Genomic DNA, 19,407 nt, shown 5'->3' with positions numbered 1-19,407 from the left:
CAGCAGAAGAAAGTAATGACACATAAAATGACTACTGGTTTTAGAGCAGTGATAAAAGCCAGAAGGTGATAGAGTAATGTCTTATAAAATGATGAAGGAAAAATCATCTATGAACCTAGAATTGTATACTTATAGGAGCTCTCTTTCAAGAGTACTATGCTAAATTGCAGAAATGGACACAACACCCTAAATCAACTATACTCTCATAAAAATATCTTTTTTTAAAAAAGTGTAATGTTGAAATAAAGATCTTTTTGGACAAACAAAAACTGAGAGAAATAACCAGCAGTAGAGTCTCATTGAAGGTTCCTCAGGGTTGTTTTCTTTGATTGGTTGGTTGAGTTTGTTTTTGGCTTTTGTTTTTTGTAATTGGCCACTTTTAATGTTTATTCAATTATGGCAATTCACATGAGGAAAAAAAGTACAACCCAACTCCTAAAACAGAAGATTATGAATTAATGATATAAAATATAAGATAAGCATGTTTTTTAGAGCAGTAACATCTATGCATCTTAATGTTGTGTTAAAATAGTCCTAAATTTTCACTAAACATTTTATCATGTCTTTTCCTATGTTAGTAAATGAAGTTCTGAAAACATTTTTAAAGTCTACATAATATTCCATGCGCCTCAGCGTTGGTTTTTAAGCAGAAGGAGAATGGCTTTAGATGAATGATTTAAGATGTAAGGAAAAAGATGAGCAGAGAAGAAAATGTTAAACAAAAATAAAAGCCTGAGTAAATATTTGATACTTATAAAATTGTCTAAATTATGTATTTAAAAACAGAATAGGACTAAAACACTAGAAATCAATGACATAAAATATAGAAAGAAATTGCTTGGAGTTCCTGTGTTCACCATCTACCTCTCTGGATGTTCCTTCTCAGACTCCATTGATGGTACCTTCTTGTCTCCTGTGATGTTGAAATGCCTCAGAGCTCACTCCTTGGACATTTCCATTCTCTATCCATACTCTCTGCCTTGCTTTTTTCATCTAGTCTCAAGACTTTAATACCAGTTATAAACTCAGGACAACAACATTTTTATAAATGGACCACTCTTTCCTCCCCAAACTACAGTGGCAACATTTCCCCTTCACAGTTTTAGGTAACAATCTACCCTTGCTTTCCTTTACCTCTTCTCAGTACAGTAAACAGAAACATCATTTGAAAATATAAATCCTGTTTCTTTATCTGATGAAATGCTCTGATAGATTCCCATTTATGGTAAAGCAAATCAAAAATCCTTACATGAATTTTAAGGTTTTTTATATTAATTAATTAATTAATTTTTTCCCACTGTACAGCAAGGGATCAAGTTATCCTTACATGTATACATTAATTTCCTACCCTTTGTTCTGTTGCAATATGAGTATCTAGACATAATTCTCAATGCTACTCAGCAGGATCTTTGTTATTCCCCCAATGCATGAATTTTAAAGGTTATATGCTCTTGGCCCCTATTAGTTCTCTGGAGCCATCTCTTAGTACTTCATTTCTTACTCCCTTTGTCCCACACACATTGACCTCTTTGCTCTTCCTTGAACAAATATGGTATACGCCCTTTGCACTGTGTGTTCCGTAAAACACTGACCACCTAGATATCTACATGATCCATTCCCTATGCCTTCAGCTCTTTACTCAGAAGTATTCTCAGTGGTATACTTTATCCAAACTGTCCCCATTTATTTTCCTCCATAAAATGTACTACCAAGAAAGTTATATTTTCACTCTTTATTTTGTTATCTATCTCTCAGTATAGGATGAAATCTCCAAAACTGCAGGAATTTTCATCTTCTTTTTGTTTGTTTGTTTACTGCTCTGTCCTCAGAACCAAAAGTAGTGACTAGCAGGAAGTAGGTACATAATATATATTTGAAGAGTGAATGGATAAATGAATCTATCAATGATGAGTAAAATTATTGTAAGGTCTTCTTAATGCTCAGAAAAAGACCATGCAAAATTCATTGTGTATATTAATTTTAGAGTAAGTAACCATTAACCTGATAAAAATAAATTTTTGAAATAGAAAAAATAAATGTATAAACTATCAAATAAAATAATTCAAATAGGAACCTGCACTTAAGAACATTAGTTGAATTGGCCAAAGAGAGTAAACAACTACATTAATACAGGTCTTTGGCTTTTCTGAATCTCTCCAGGGCAAAGCTATTACTGTACATGAACTAAGATAACAAGTATGAGTTAATATTCCTGTAAGATTAAACAAATTCACAATTTTATAAATAAGATTTATACAACATATTGCATAAGAAATATTACCTCAAGTGATAGGCTCTAAATAGCGTGACAAATTAAAAATATTAATATAAATGTGTTAAACAAGATCCACTGCTTATATTAACATGCACACTTATTGTATAGTTAGGTTATGGCTATGTTAGGTACATAATTGTTGTATGTTGTTCATCTTCTGAAAGTTACAGTTGAGGACTACAGTCACAATTAAATTTGGTGTCAAATATATAAATAAACTTTAAAATACCATTACCTTTTTTTGTAGTAATATACTGAATCAAATTCTTCTTTCACATGGAAATTTAGCGCAATCTTTAGAAGATAATTTTGATGGTAAATATATGAATAATTATAGATTTTTAATAAACATTAGATATAATTTGAAAATTGCATTATCGGTATGTGCAGTTTTATTATGCAAGTTTATTAGCAAAATAGAATATACCTCATTTTTGGTATCAAAGTAACTTATTTCACTAAAACTAATCTCTTTCTTGGAATGACAATATTTGAAAAATGATCACATTTGTTAGAACATTTTGGAACAATTTCTTATTTATAAGTGTGAATAAAAACATTCAGCAAAGTTTATCTTTCCTTAGTCTAATGGAAATAAGTATGAATATTAGTTATTGTGTTATGAGGTAATATAGATTTCCTAAGGCCAGTTGAGACACTAAAGACTAGATTTTTTCCAAAAAGTATCTTTAATCTTTATAACACCCTAAACAGACTAAAATCTGTCAAGCAACTTCTCAGAGTTCCCAGAAAATTAAGGGTAAGGTTTCTAATACCAAGAAACAGCTAAAATTATTAAATTAACAAAGAGCTTTGTTGATGTTATATTTTTGGAAGAAATATTATTTTATAATATTGGTTTCTTCCTTTTTTGTTTTTGATGAGAACCCCCTAATAGTTGGGGGGGTGGTTCAGGGATATATAGTCCCTAATAGTGATAAGGGTTCAGGGAAATTAGAATTCCATACACTTGCTGGGAGCCTATAAAGAAACTCAAGTTTTATTTTGGATACATTGAATTGGTATTACTTTCATTCAATAAACATTTATCTAATGCCTCCTATGTACCAGACAACACAAAACGTGAAAGAACATTGGTGAATCCATAACAATCATGCAAACAAGACATAATATTTGATAAATATAACCCATACAATGAAAAGAAAAAAAAGTACAAGAATTTATACACAGCAATTTGACCTCTGTTTGCAACATAACAATAAAAAGTATAATTTCGCCAATCTAAATTTGCTTTCAAAATATGGAACACCAGCTGGAAGGGAGCTCAGATGGCTTTTGCAGTGGGGTTGGCAATATCCTTCTGAGCATGCCCAGAACAACTGGTTAAAATAATTAAATCACTTGCAACATCTGTGAATCATTCTGATTCTTCAGTGATTACTTAGGACTTTCATTGTATGGAACACATTCTTAGAACAGATGAATAAAATTAATTCAAGTGTATAGCTTTCCTAACTTTAATTTTCATGAAATAAAAAAAAGGACTACAATGTTTTCAGGTTTGCTAAGTTACCTGATATTTCTTCTGACCTTTTTTATGAGCCAATGGCTTTTGAAATAAAGTGTGTTTGAAATCTAGGTTTATTCTTATTAATACAAATGCATTTATTCATAGACAATTCATTTATGATATAATTTTGTTTAAAAATTCCATAATTTCTATATTTTAATTCATTTAATCTCTGAGTGTGGTACTCAATAATTGATAGTCAACTATCAGAGAACTAAAGTTCCAGGTTATTTCATTCTCAAATTTAACACCATATGCTATCATAAGGAGCAATTTTTAAATTTTTAAATAGCTATGTTAACACATGTAAAATGTGTTGAAATATAAGAAATATAGGAATGTATATTTACTGGTGACTAATCCATGGATAAAGGTGCACAGTGAAAATGAAAACCATGTGTCCATAGCTGTACAAACTTAAGATGTTTAGGTTAATTCATAAGTTAGAGACATTATTAACTGCATATCCAGATTAGCAATACATGAGCACTTATTACCAAGTTAAATCAGGAAATCTATGTAAATAATTTTCCATAACAATTACTATATTTTTGTCTAAAATGATGGATGGCAAGATATAAATGAATTATTTAAGAAATTCAGTAATTTACAATGTTTACAACTCCCTTTATGACATACACAAAATTCAAATACTGTACTGTGACTAGTATCTAAACTATCACAAATATACCTGAAACATATGAATAATATCATTCATGCTCTATTTTAGTATTTTAGTTGCTTTCCTCATAGGCAGATACACATGACTATTTCCTGTACGGAGAATTATTTTGAGAGCTCTCAACCCTTTCATATATTGCCTTCCTGAGTGGATAATAGCTTAGTTAATATGTGGCCATCGAGACCTCCTCTTCTTCAAACTTGCCAAAACGCCTCTACTTCAAAATCTTTGCAATTGTTGTTACCCTTTCTCAGGACTTTCTTTCTGGATCTTTTCCTGCTGGTCTCTTGTCATCTTTCAGGATGTGGAAAAAAGACATCCTTCAATACCTGTGTGATGTAGTTCAGAATCATCTCCTGATTCTCTTCATCACCACACTCTTCAACCTTAGTCAGGTTGTTTCCCTTATATCTCTTAACACAATTTGAAAATATATTGTTTACTTTCTTGTTTCTAGTCTATCTTGTTAACCATTAGAATGTAGGCTACATGATGGTGGTCACTATCTGTCTTACTATTTTCCCAGTATAGAAACTCTACGATAGAGTAGTTGCTCAATAAAAACATGGTGAATAGATGAATGAGTAGCATCTTCTTGTGGAATTCCACAGGAGTTATCCATTCTGCATTCTTACACCAGTGGTGCCTCACTGCCAGTCTACCAGTATCTGAAAGTTTTCACTGGTCCATAATAAAAGGAAAAAAATATAAGAGCAAATGTGTTGAATTTTTTATAGAGATAAATTTGTACAAGAATTGTCCTTTCTTCTGAAAGTATAGCTTTCTACAGTTCATCATGAGAGGGGGGAAGCATTAAAATGGCCTTTCACCTTTCTTTTTTTCTTTTTTTTTATTATTTGATTGCAATATCCTTTACTAGAAAAATGAAATTTGGCACTCTGTGAGGTTCCCTGACATTTTTGGTAGGATTTTATTGACCCATGAAATGTAAAGTCTGAGCATGAATAATTTGGAGAAACTTATTTGTATGCAGGGGCACTATTCTTGCCAAGTTTCTGTGTTGGTTGCTTGAAATTTTGAGAATGAGGAAAAGAAAGCTCTCAAAACTGGTGATTGCCTCCCATTTTATGGCCTTCCAGGTAATGAGTACTGGCCAACAATTCACTCCTGGAATAAGATTCTGGACTTTCTTTTGTCACGTGTGAGACACAAATATAAGAACAAATACACATGCACACAAAAAAAGTGGAATTAGGGTATTATAATACCTGCCTAATATATTTCAAAATACACACTGACATATAGTAAATGTACCAAAATAGTATTTAGTTTTCTTATAACTATTTTCATCCTCTGGATTTAAATCCTTCTTTATTTGTTTCAAAACTATACAGATTCCATAATAGCACCATTTGTTTTAACACAGAAGTATGACCTTTCCTGTGCGTCATCAAAATTGAAAAACACAAAAATTCCAGATTGGAAAGATACATTGCTTTTATGTCAATATGTACACTTTTCCTGTATTTTTCATTTCTAAATAAATAACTATGACAAGGACTTAACTTTGAAATTTGCAAAATGCTTTTACATTTTTAATTTAGTTAATTCTTATACTTAAAATTGGTTTGGATACAAAAGTAAGCAAATTAAATCAGTATTCTTAAAAGTTTTGAGGAATGAAAAATTAATATCTTTTTTTAATTTGACAAAACACTATTTGTATTGCAGCTGCTTTTACAAAGGATTTTAAGAAATAGAAGGCATGTTAAGACAGTTAAAATCCTTTTAAAGTGTATGATCTAAAACAAATTTAAAAGTGATTGTGTGAATATGGTTTCTTAGAGTTAAAAACTTGAAAATGTGCTGGGCAGAACAGGTTAATTTTATATTAGAATACTTGCCATGGGAAAATACAATGATAATTATTTTCTGGAACATTGACAGAGAACAAGCTATTCCAAGAGAAACTTTCTCTTTAAGAACTTCTTTACAGAACAGATACTGACTCACATACTTTGAAAAACTTATGGTTTCCAAAGGAGAGAGTTTTGGGGGATGGGGGGATGCTGAGGGTTTGGGATGGAAATGCTATATCATTGTATAACTATAAATGTAATAAATTCATTGAGTAATGTAAAAAAATAAATTGAGGTATAGTTGATTTACAATAAAAAAATAAAAATAAAAAAGAGAAACTATCTTGATTGTAAATTGGAGCACATTAAGCCCAAGGTGTCATTAAACTCACAAAACTCTGAGAAAGAATTGAGCACAGTCTTTGGTAGGAAAAAAAATTGCATTGTTTAGTGACTGTCATCTTTTACAAAGTTATTTATAACTTGGCAAAATATATTATTTTAGAAAAATAACATTAAACATAATAGTTTCAATACACATAGCAGTACCTAATTAATTCAGAGGTCAGGTAGACAGTATGATAAATTGCATGGAACACAGTCAAAAATCAGAAAAGGGGTAGAACAAAAAGGCCTCTGGATTCTCTAAATTGATTTGATAAAGTTCATGAAGTGCAAAGCTTACTTATTTTTCTTTATGAGAGGATTATTCAGATTCTTTTCTGAAAGTTTTTTTTAAATAACTCTAATTATTGAGATAATTCTAATAAACTTAATTATTTTATTTTTCTGCACCAAGTAGAAGCCAGAAAGAAAAAGAAAAAGAATAAATTACAGAAGTGAAATAGCTACTGCTTGGAAGTGAGGCAAAAAAGGACACGTACAGAGGGATATAGGGACACATGGCCTTGAAAAACTGTTTAGGGCAATACAGATGAGAGAGAAAAATTATTTAACAGTTTATTCCTGAATAAAATTGGGTTAAAAGTTATTAATCTCTCATCTAAATGTGAAATTAACAAACAATAACATATGGCATATTAGCTTCCTAAATCACAAAATACTGCTGTCAGCAAATTTCTGTATCTCTCTATATCTATTTATATATCTAAATATCTATTATCTGTACGGCATGTGCATGCTCATATGTACATATACTATACACATTTCCATATATACATACAAACTTGCATATAATTATATTTTCAGATGTAAGTTTGCTTTGTAAAATACATGTTTTGCCTTTGAAAAATGCCTGCTAACCTCCTTAAGATGGTAATTTTTATAGTTTACTCTCCATCTTTCAGTCAAGTTCCAAAAGTTCTGTGTTCTAACTCTCCACTTTTTATTTCAGACATATAAAATAATTGTGAATATTTAAAAAGGGAATAAAATGTGAGGTAATTATCAAACATGCATTTTGGAATTATGTCATATAATTTTATAAATAGTGTTATTATTATATCTCATTTTTATTAGTGCCTTTTCAAATTAAGGATATTTATATAAAGGTAGTCTCATATATCAGGCCAAAGAAATAGGAAGCCTTTTCAGCTTAATAAAAACAATTTAGAATGCATGGAAACTATTGAGGTTGTCAGTTCAAAATCGCAAAAAAAAAAAAAAAGTCTGCCAGTTTACTCATTGTTTTAATGTTACTAAGTATCTGCTTTGGTGAGAGTATTTTTCTCATTAGTTATTTTTATTCTAATTAGTCGTTTGAAATTGAACTCAAGATCAAATAGATGTTACATAAGAACACAGTTTTCCATTTCCATTTAAAGTCCGTTACTCATCTTCAGGAAGTTAAGCGCCTAAAAATCTCATTTTTTCCTGTGCAGAACCATGTGCTAGTTACTGCCAGATTCCGTCAGTCAGTTAAGTGTGCAGTGAATGCCATCAGTATTGTCTTAGGTGATAAAGTGAAATTCTTTCAAGATATGTCTGACCTCCTCTCCTAAGCATTTTATCTTGGTTTGTGCTTCCATATGGTTCAGTCCTACATCTTTGGTTGAATTGAAAACAGCTTGTTATGGTCAAGCCAATTAGAAGGAGCCATGTCTACTCATAAACAGGTTACATAAAGATTTTATTCACCACCACAAACTCCATCATTTTGCTTCTACTATTTAGCGCTAGTTCAGAGTTCATTATAGTTGTTTAAATGTAATACTATATTAGTTTAACAGTTCAATCAATACAAAATTATATTGAGAAAACATTAGTACTCTCCAGATCTCCCTCCTGCCAATCAATTTCACTCCCTCTGAAATAATAAATGTCTACAATTTAGTATTATCTTTCATACTATACTCTATGCTTCTTAACCATAAACAGTACAAATAGATATGATTTTCCTGTTTTTAAAAATATTGCCTCATTCCGTGTATGATTTTTTAACTATAACAATCTGTCAGGGACATTTTTCCAGGTAATACATACAGATCTGATGCATCCCTTATAATAACCTTGGGAAAAAAACAAAATTTATTCCATCATTTCTCTACGTTTCTGGATTATTAGATTATAAGAAGAGGTGACCTATCAAATGTGTAGTTTTTATCCTTTGAAAGTTTCCTTTGTGAATATACGATCTTTTCAACGTCTCTATAATATAAAAAGAATATACTTTTTCATTTTGTATAAACAATGGATTAAATTTAGCCCGATGGTTAAAACAATCTCTATTTCTTTTTTTTCTTTTTGCCTGTTTAGTTTGCTCTGCTTTTTGAAATTTTTGATCCAAAGATACTGGAAGAACTATATGGAAGCTACCATTTATAGACATAATTTTATTACATTCTCCTTTTATGTACGGTAATTTGTACCATGGGTAAAACAAAGTTAAATATGTTGGGCATAAAAATTAATGACATTTTTTGTGTGAAAAATTGTGACTTGTATTATTACAATGCTTGGACCCATTTGCCCTGGAATTATATTTCATTTGACATTGCTATTTTGACTCTAACTTTTTACAAATTATTTCCCTGATGTAGCATCACCTATTATCACGTGTTCCACTGTGACCTTCTTATTTTATCACTTGTTATTTATTTATTTTTTTCTACTGTACGGCATGGTGACCCATTTACACATACACGTATACATTCTTTTTTCAAACATTATCATGCTCCATCATATGTGACTAGACATAGTCCCCAGTGCTACACAGCAGGATCTCATTGCTAATCCATTCCAAAAGCAATAGTTTGCATCCATTAACTCCAAGCTCCCAATCCACCCCACTCCCTCCCCCTCCCTCTTGGCAACCACAAGTCTATTCTCCACGCCCATGATTTTCTTTTCTGTGGAATGCTTCATTCGTGCTGTATATTAGATTCCAGATATAAGTGATATCATATGGTATTTGTCTTTTTCTCTCTGACTTACTTCGCTCAGGGTGAGGGTCTCCAGTTCCATCCATGTTGCTGCAAATGCCCATAAATGCATTATGCCCTTCTTTTTTTATGACTGAGTAGTATTCCATTGTGTATATATACCACAGCTTCTGAATACAATCATCAGTCGATGGACACTTGGGTTGTTTCCATGTCTTGGCTATTGTGAATAGAGCTGCAATGAACATGTGGGAGCATGCGTCTTTTTCAAGGAAAGTTTTGTCCAGATATATGCCCAAGAGTGGGGTTGCTGGGTCCTATGGTAGTTCTATGTATAGATTTCTAAGGTACCTCCCTACTGGTCTCCATAGTGGTTGTACCAGCTTACATTCCCACCAACAGTGCAGGAGGGTTCCCTTTTCTCCACACCCCCTCCAGCATTTGTTATTGGTGGACTTACTAATGATGGCCATTCTGACTGGTGTGAGGTGGTATCTCATGGTAGTTTTGATGTGCATTTCTCTAATAATCAGGGACATTGAGCATTTTATCATGTCCTTGTTGGCCATCTGTACATCTTCTTTGGAGAACTGTCTCTTCAGGTCTTTTGCCCATTTTTCAATTGGGTTGTTGGCTTTTTTGCTGTTGAGTTGTATAAGTTGCTTGTATATTCTAGAGATTAAGCCCTTGTCCGTTGCATCCTTTGAAACTATTCCCTCCCATTCTGTAAGTTATCTTTTTTGTTTTCTTTTTGGTTTCCTTTGCTGTGCAAAAGCTTGTCAGTTTGATTAGGTCCCATGGGTTTATTTTTGATTTTATTTCCGTTGCTTTGGGAGACTGACCTGAGAATCACTGCAACTAGAACACAACCTCACACCATGCACAAAAATAAACTCAAAATGCCTGAAAGACTTAAATATAAGACAAGATACCATCAAATTCCTGGAAGAGAACCTAGGAAAAACATTCTCTGACATCAACCTTACAAATATTTTCTCACTGTGACCTTTTTTTAATGATTCTTGTAAACAGTTTATAGATGAATTGTGTATTTTAAACCAGTGACATTATTTTATCTTTTAATGGGGAGATTTAACCAATTTCATTATTGTTGTGATAGCTCTTAAAACCATATAATTATGTAAATCCCTTCTATTATATTTTACAGTTATTTGCTCTTGCCCTTTGTTCATAATTTTCTAGTTTGTTATCCTTAAAAATGCTACTGTACCCCTCTGTATACTGTAGATAATTTTGAAGTTGCAATTTGCATATCTATTTTACTACAACTTTGATTCCTATTTTTCATAGAAATAGCCCTATATTTCTATAATTTTACACCAAAATTAAAAGAGAACATTGTTTTCCCCATCAATTTGATTTGTTCAGCAACTTATTATTTTTAAACCAAGATAAAATCCCTTAAAATCCAACATTTTATCATTTTAGTTCCTAGCTACTGTTATTTTTCCCTTTTAGTATCTAGTTCAAGAAGTTATATTACTACTCAAATTACTCTTAAACTACTGCTGTTCCATTAAGTTTAGCCACAAACCTCACAGAGTTTATTGTTAGTCACTATTTCTTTTTACTCTGTTTCCTGATGTCAAGAAAGCTTTAATATACTTTATTTTTCATTTGGTTGCAATATTTGAGAAATTTTTTCTTAAAAATGACGTAAGGATGTATACCCTTTTAATACTTCAATTTTCAAAATGGTTTCTCTTTTGTCATTGTAACAATGGCTTCTTTGGTTAATAATAGCATTCTTGAGTCTCCTCTTTTAATAGCCTTTATAAGTTGTGGACCACTGTCTTCTAGTATCTATTGTTTTCTTTAACTTTCTTCTAGCTTCCATTGTTGCCAATAAGAAATATGATGTTGGTCCAAGATTATTTATATATATATACACACATATATTTAAGCTGTTTGTTGTGTCTCAAACTCTGTAAGGTATCACATGTGGTTAAGGATTACCATATTGAACAGTACAGTTACAGACTTTTCCATGATCACATTTCAAATAAAGGAAAAAAATCTCATTCAAAAACAGAGATATGAAACATGCATATTCAGATATATGTTTTTAGTGTCACATTAAATAATAAAGATAAAAATCCTGGACAGATTTTCTGAGATGCTTGAGAATTGTATCATGAGCATTAAAATATTTTTAGATTTGCTCTACAAAATCTGCTCACATTGGAAGATCCACAGGGCAATAGAAATTAAGTGATATAGTAGGGTGACATGTATTTGAAGAATTTAAGGAATTCCATACTTATTTTTTCTTGTGTTAATTTTATTTTCAATTAAATTCATTATATTTGTGTATGTGTTCAATTTCACATGTGAACATATGAAAAAAATCCTATGCCAGGTATTCTCAAGCTGGTATCGAGATAGCTATCTATCTATCTATCTATCTATCTATCTATCTATCTATCTATCTATCTATCTACACTGGCTATCTACCTATCTATCTATCTATAGACTGGATATATAAATTAAAATTTTTATGTGAAGACTTTGAGAACAGTTAGAAAGGGTAAGAAAATTCCTTGACTGCAGGCCTTCTCAGATCTTTCATTCTGTTAGTTAGCATTGCAGACCTCTATGAAGAGGCTAAAATTATTATATCCTAAAAGTATCTGTATAACAGTACTTCAAATAAGGGCTTATTTTTTTGTTCACATAGAATGAGTTACATTAAAATCTGAGAGAGAGTTGAAGAGCCAAGACACATATGTATAATAGCTTTTAGCTACTGTGCATTAAGTTGGAAAAATGCTGCATACTTAAATCATAAACTCCTTTTAAATATATACCATTGAATATTATATTATGAAATGAAGAAAATATTCCTGTTTAAATGCTGAGGATTCCAAAATGGAAATTATATTATGATTGGGGATCCCAGCAGTTCTAGCCAAGTATATTTTTAAAATATCATTTTGGGTTGATAGTTTCTTCATTTATTCAACAGATCTTTTGAATACTCACTATAGGCTAGGTGCTATGCATGAGCCTTTATTGTATTTATTTCACATTGTAAGGTACCTAGGGCATATAACTTATCTATTAAATTATCATGTTATTTTACTGGTGATTTCTTGTGAGATAGGCCCTATGTGTTGGTACTGATGTGTTGGTGCTCTCCTTGGTGGGAATCAAAGCCTTTTTCTTTCATTTCTCTCACAGGCCATACATAGTGACTAGAATTCTACTAAGTTACTAATTTATGTTAATGTATTGAAAATCCTTATTAAAATGCAAATGCTATCCTGTGAAGGATAACACTTTAAACCACTGTAAGCCATTAACACACTATCAAGATTCAGTTTATCAGTTTAATTAGATGGTAATTTAGCTTGGCCTTGAGTAATTAAGTAAATCTGATGATGTGAAGGGGAGAATCACCATAAGAAAGATCAAAGAATAGGTGTAGTCAGACTCTTTATACAGGACACTACACATACCTGGTCTCCTGGAAGTAGAATGTTCTTAAAGACTGGTACATCCAGCTTCCCCTGAATATCTCTTTCCATGCCAGCCTGCCTTGAACCAAAAATTCATTCTAATTTTAGAAAATAAATAATATGGATACAAAGGATGACTTTCTGAAATATTTTATACTGATTATTTTATTAATAATGTATATATAATTTATGTATTTAATGTGTTTTAGTCTTTTTGAACCAAATGATAAATTATTAGCTTAAGACAATTTGTTGACCAACTACTTCATGATCGTTTGAGGATTGATCCTTCTTTTTTATGTTACAGTAGCTTCACATAGGCAATTTTATAGATGATACAATAAAGAGGGAGATAAATACCTAACAGAAAATGTTATCTTGTTGCTATTTTCTTTCTGTAAGATCATAACCATGGGTTCTTATTGTGGATCAGCAGGTTAAGGACCCAACATAGTGTCCATGAGTATATGAGTTTGATCCCTGGCCTTGCTCAGTGGGTTAAGGCTCCAGCATTGCTACAAGCTGCAGTGTAGGCTGCAGATATGGCTCAGCTCCTGCACTGCTAAGGCTGTGGCATAGGCCAGCAGCTTCAGCTTCAACCCCTAGCCTGGGAATATCCATACGTCACAGGTGTGGCCCTAACAAGAAAAAAAATAAAGATCATAACAAATTCATGTGAACTAATTAAGCTGATTATTTAAGATCATTCTGCACAGTGACTTAATTAAAAGTATACTGGGCCGAGTACTGTCAGATCCCTGGTATTGCCATATAAACTATGTGTACCCAAAAGTGTGAACATGAAATACTAAACCCATACCTATCTATCTCAGCTGTGTCATAATCTTAATTTTTATATGTCTTATTCTTTGAGTCTTTTTTCTCTGTATATATTAATACAGTATTTTTTGCCAAATTTGATTATTTTATTTGCCTTTTTAGTGTTATAATTTTATAATTAATCAGAGTGAAATAAATACAAATAGCTCAACTGTCCTTATCAAAAAGAAACTTAATTTTTTCTCTGAAGCTGTTTGAGACTAGAAGAGAAAGCTAATTGTTTTAGATAACGTAAGTCTTTCCCATTTCTGTATAATTTATAACCCATCAGCACTCATATAAAAGCCTATGAGCCTATTTGAGATTTATATACCATTGTGTTATCATTTTAAAATAGTCTCTAATAATTAAGAATGTAGTTTTGAAGAGGATAATAAGATAAAAATTAACAGATTTTCATGATAGCTTACTTTGAATTATTGGAAAATAACCTTGTATTATTTTGAGTATTAGGCATATCTTGGTTTATATTAACACTGAATTAATAATTAATTAATAAAAATTGTTCCATTGCTGAATTACATTTTTTGTCCAGATACAAGTCTATGTTTAGACTTTGAATGTGTTGACATATTTTCTATATATCACATTTATATTAGATATATAGGTATTTTTAAAGAATATATTATAATGACGTGGCATAAACACATTTTTCTTCCTGAGTTTCTTTGATCTCATAACTCATAAATGAGCCAGTAACCACAGCCTGTTTGAAACTTTTATATTGAGGCGAGAGAAGTCCTTTAAATCATGGGAGAAAACATTTTGTTTTGAAAACTTAGATATAATGCACCATTTGTTTCCAAAGAGGAATGCCTTTATTTCATGCAGTTATGTGGCCCTTCAAGAATCAAATTTTAAGTAATAAAAAGAAAGGGATAACCAAAGGTTTAAAGTAATAGAAGTTTATTATAAACTTTAAGAGTGAGACCTATACCTACTTAATGTAACTCAGAATTTAAAACCAGTTTTCATCACAACTTTAGGTGTTACAAATTATAACTTTGTCCCATAATAAACCCTTTTAAGCTTTAATTGAGCTTTCCACTTGTTAATAAGAATAGGTACTTTGGGACTTTCTTCCACATCTCTTGATTCTCATTCCCAGAAAATAAAGATAGTATATTTTGGGTTATATATCATTAGAAATGCATATGAACAGAGATAAATAAAATGAATTAGTATGGCTAGAGAAATTCCTTGCTAATGATGCATGAATATCTATAATGATATAAGTTGGTAAAGACCATTAACAAAAGCACGCTGATTTTCAAAAGGTTAGACAGGATTTGTACACATCAGGATTCAGAAGGATGTAATTATTCAAGGTAGAGTTAATGAAATTCAAATGAAAAGGCAAAATCTGAATATGAGCAGATGGATTTTGCATAAAGAAAATGAAAACAGTATTTCTAATTACACTGATTTTTTAATAACTGTCTGAGATTTTTATTAAACCAAACTGAAAGTCATTCAGTGGATATAGTTTATTCATTATAGACTTGCATGACTGTATCAAAAGGAATGAAGTATTTTAAGGAGTAGCTGGTAAACTAGATCTCCAATTCCCTGAGTCTCTTGATTCAATTTTGACAGTTTATTACATATAAAAATTATGATACATCACTCTGTATTAAAAATTATTGTGTTTATTAAACCCTTATAATAAATAAAAATATTCAAATAGATGAAACTGTGTTTTCTAGAGAATGAGTTGACAGTTTATCAATGGTAATGTTTTCAAAGACTTATGTTGAAATATTTCCATTTCTAATGAAAGGTCACAGGCTCATCCCTTAGCTTCCCTATTCAGCTAGTATGCACCACTTACCTTCTCCCATCTGTGGTGATCAGATACTTTGCATCAAGATAATAGGAGGAACAAAATCCTCCAACTCTAGGCAAAGATTCTAACATAGTTTTAACTGTAAAATCAGAAGTGCATGTAGATTATCATTCCATTGATCATGAAGAAATAAATGTCACGTATTTGGTTAAGGTATTTACATTAAACCGAACTTTGTAAAAGGTCTAATTATGTAATTTAAGCTAATTTGTATAATTCTATGAATTTTCAGTATCATAAGTAGATAAGACATCTAAATTAGAATTACTGTAGCTTTATGTTATGTATGAAGTGAGTGTAGGAATGCTGGACCTGGGTAATCGAAAAGAAAGCATAAGTGGACCAGCTTATGTTTTTGTTCATCTTTGTGTGACTTCAGTCTGGGATCCTAAACTACATTTAATTACATTACTGCAAAAATGTGGGTGGTCTTATCATAAAGACTGTGCAGCAATGAATGGCTCTGTAAGCATGCATATCATCAGAACTCCCCAAGAGACCCTGCCATTGAAACCTTCAGCTGACCCAGTAACCAGGCAGATGGCAGTTCATCAATTCAAAACAAAGTTACTAGAAAACTGATTTCATTTATAAGACTTTTGCTTCTTATAGTATAGACAGAAAAGAGCAGAGGTCATCAGTTGTTCTGAATTTGCATGCCAAATAGTATTTACTTCTTGCTCTTATAAGGAACAAGGAAAGAGGCACTCCTGGCCAAGTTCAAACAGTCATTGAGCTCAAAAACACTCATCAGTCCCAGCAATTGAATGGCAGGTGAGAAAGTGTAGATGCAGCAAGATAGTGTTACCTTAGAACTTTGGGCTTTCTGGAATTCTTATCTAGTACCTTAATTAGCCATTTAACTTAGCAGGAAACTAGCATCAAAGAGAGGATCTGACGTCTGGAATTCAGAGAAGGGTGCTTAATGGAAAGGGAGCTACCAGCCAGAACCACCTTGTACTTCAGTCAAGATTAAGGGATAAAAATATAGGAAAGGTTCCTTTTGGTATGAATACTTCAGATGGAGACCTCCTCCTGCATTCTACCCTATACCTAGTTTAGAATTACAGGAAGCTTAGAATTACATTTTTAAAACAAGTTGTAAAAATTATTCTTTTCTTAGGGTAAAAGTACCCATCTTATGACCTTACAGCTCTTGGTCTTTCATTCTTATATTCATGATGCTAATGTGTATATTTCTTTTATTATAAAATGCTTGTAACACTTTTCAGAGGGAGGGTATATAAATAATAAATAACCTTTTTACTAGACTTATCATCATACATTTTTAATCCACTTTTCAGCTCTCTGTCAGCTATAAACTGGAATCTATATGCATTCAACAGAGGTCTTTAAATTATTAGGAAGCTAAAAGAATTGTTCTCTTATATATCTATACCAGCACACTGTCCATGAAGAATCAGTGATGGTGATGACTGAAGACATGCCTTTGGAAATTTCATATGTGCCTTCTGCTTATCTGACTGAGATCACTCATGTCTCACAAGCCCTCTCAGAAGTGGAACAACTTCTCAATGCTCCTGACCTCTGTGCTAAAGATTTTGAAGATCTCTTTAAACAAGAGGAGTCTCTGAAGGTAAAAGCAAAGACCTTTCATTCAGATTTTACAAAGTGATCACACTGATCATTTGCTGTACCGGAACAATTTCCTTAAATGTATAAAATGAAGACATTTTGACTGGACATGTGGAAATCTTAAAACATTTTATAAGATGGTTAGCATTAGAAACTTGGTTTAGAAAGAGAAACATTAATTGGAGTAGGTATTTTATAATACTTAAATTTGAGAGACTTCCCAAAACAAAGGGTTGCAATAAAAAAATAGTTCCCTATGCATTCAAGGTAGAAAGGTTTCCCAGAAAACAAACTTTGCTAGAGAAACAGTTTATTCCAAACTGATATATTGCTTTGCTTTCTTTTCACATCAAGGGAAAATTAGAGGATATTTTTGAATTATATCTGTTTATATAATTTTAGTTTTATACTTTATACTTTTAACATATACATTCAATTTCAAATTAGTGTCAGTATAAATACTACAAGATATGTAATTTATAGAAAACAATAAAATATTTTTTAAATCAACAGGAAAGGTCCCCAACCCAATCCTGCTTTTTTTCCAAACCACCAATTACAAGTTTCTGAATTCCAAACTAAGAAAAATATGATTATGAAATATACATACATATAGATGTATATGTATGTATGTGTATGTGTGTGTGTGTGTGTGTGTGTGTGTATGTGTGTATAAAATAGAATCATTGTGCTGTATACCTGAAGTTAACACAACATTGTAAATCAGCTATACTTCAATTTTTTAAAAAGGAGATGAAAAATTTTGACAGGTTCAATATGCATTTAAGACGCATAATCTGGATAGTTGAGAAAATGTTTTAAAATTGCTTTAAAAAGAATAGGCTTTGAATTTTAGAAGGAAGCGTCTGAGGATAAATAAATGTAGTATCAAGAAAATGTACATAATAATGTATGTCTTAAGATAATTTTTGTGATCATACATTTCATACTCAAGATGAAACATTATAGTATAGCCAGACCTTGGTATTTTCCAATGCAAATAGTATAAGATTATACACAGGTGATAATAAGTTTGCTTTCAATAGCACCTATTAGCTAAAGTATTTTATACTCTAAATGATTTCTTGGGATTTCATTCCATATCACATATTTGCATAACTATATAAATAGATGAAGCCATTTGTTTATTTCGGAAATCAGAGAAGCAATATCTTGAGTGACTTGAGTTTAATGTCTTACATTATATCAAATAAACTACAAAATTACACACTAAAATAAAACAAGACATGAATGGAGTTTCGGAACTATTCCGTCACTTTCAGCATGGTGCTATTTCTTTTTGTAGTAAAAGTCAAATCACTCGTGGGTACAGTGAAGAAAAGTAACTCAATCAATTGATAAAGGAGACTTGCCAGCATTCCTGTCATTATTCACATTAACTGATTTCTAGTGACAGCACAGTTTGTAAGTTCATCATTGTCATTCACCACGTAAATCACTGCTAATGAGCTAATATTAATTCCTTTCCATGTTCATGGACATATGGGTCAGGAGAGCAGTGACCCCAAGCTTATTAAGTTGCCAATTGAGTATCTTTGTCTTCATACCTCTTAACCTGGCACACTCAAAATGATGGGCCCCAGCTACACTCATAGATAATCATTTGTTCTTTCAGATATATTTAATAGTATTATATCTGAGACCAATTGCGATGGTATTGATTACTGTGGTTTGTAAAAAGGTGTTATTGTGGGTTTAATTTAACTGGGTTATTGAATCCTCATTAGATGCAGTTTTGGATGTAATTCCATCTAACCCCCACATATCTCCTGCAGCAAGCAAATGGGCTTCCTACCTGTATGAGCTTTTTGAAGGGGGATAGTTTTGATTTCAGTCTTTTCAATGAATATGTATTTCCTTTTAAAGACGTTCATCATTGTCATTATCTAGTAGTAAAAATATAAAAGCATCACATAAATTGTACAGTTGCTGGTTGAGAAGGTTTGAAATTAAATTGTGGTTAATTTTATTCTTGA

At 31.6% G+C, this 19,407-nt stretch overlaps 1 protein-coding gene across 16 annotated transcripts in view; it reads left to right on the top strand.

Moving 5' to 3' along the window:
- Positions 1-19,407, top strand: part of DMD (dystrophin) — a 2,622,506-nt gene that overhangs the window by 1,350,833 nt on the left and 1,252,266 nt on the right. For all 16 annotated transcript variants that reach the window (XM_021079543.1, XM_021079551.1, XM_021079550.1 and 13 more), the window contains 1 exon segment: positions 17,217-17,411. In XM_021079543.1, coding sequence (XP_020935202.1) covers positions 17,217-17,411 — 195 coding nt within the window.

The sequence above is a fragment of the Sus scrofa genome, chromosome X, assembly GCF_000003025.6.
Source record: "Sus scrofa isolate TJ Tabasco breed Duroc chromosome X, Sscrofa11.1, whole genome shotgun sequence".
Taxonomy (NCBI): domain Eukaryota; kingdom Metazoa; phylum Chordata; class Mammalia; order Artiodactyla; family Suidae; genus Sus; species Sus scrofa.
The sequence above is the reverse complement of the archived record's forward strand: the minus strand, read 5'-3'. Positions and strand labels throughout refer to the sequence as shown.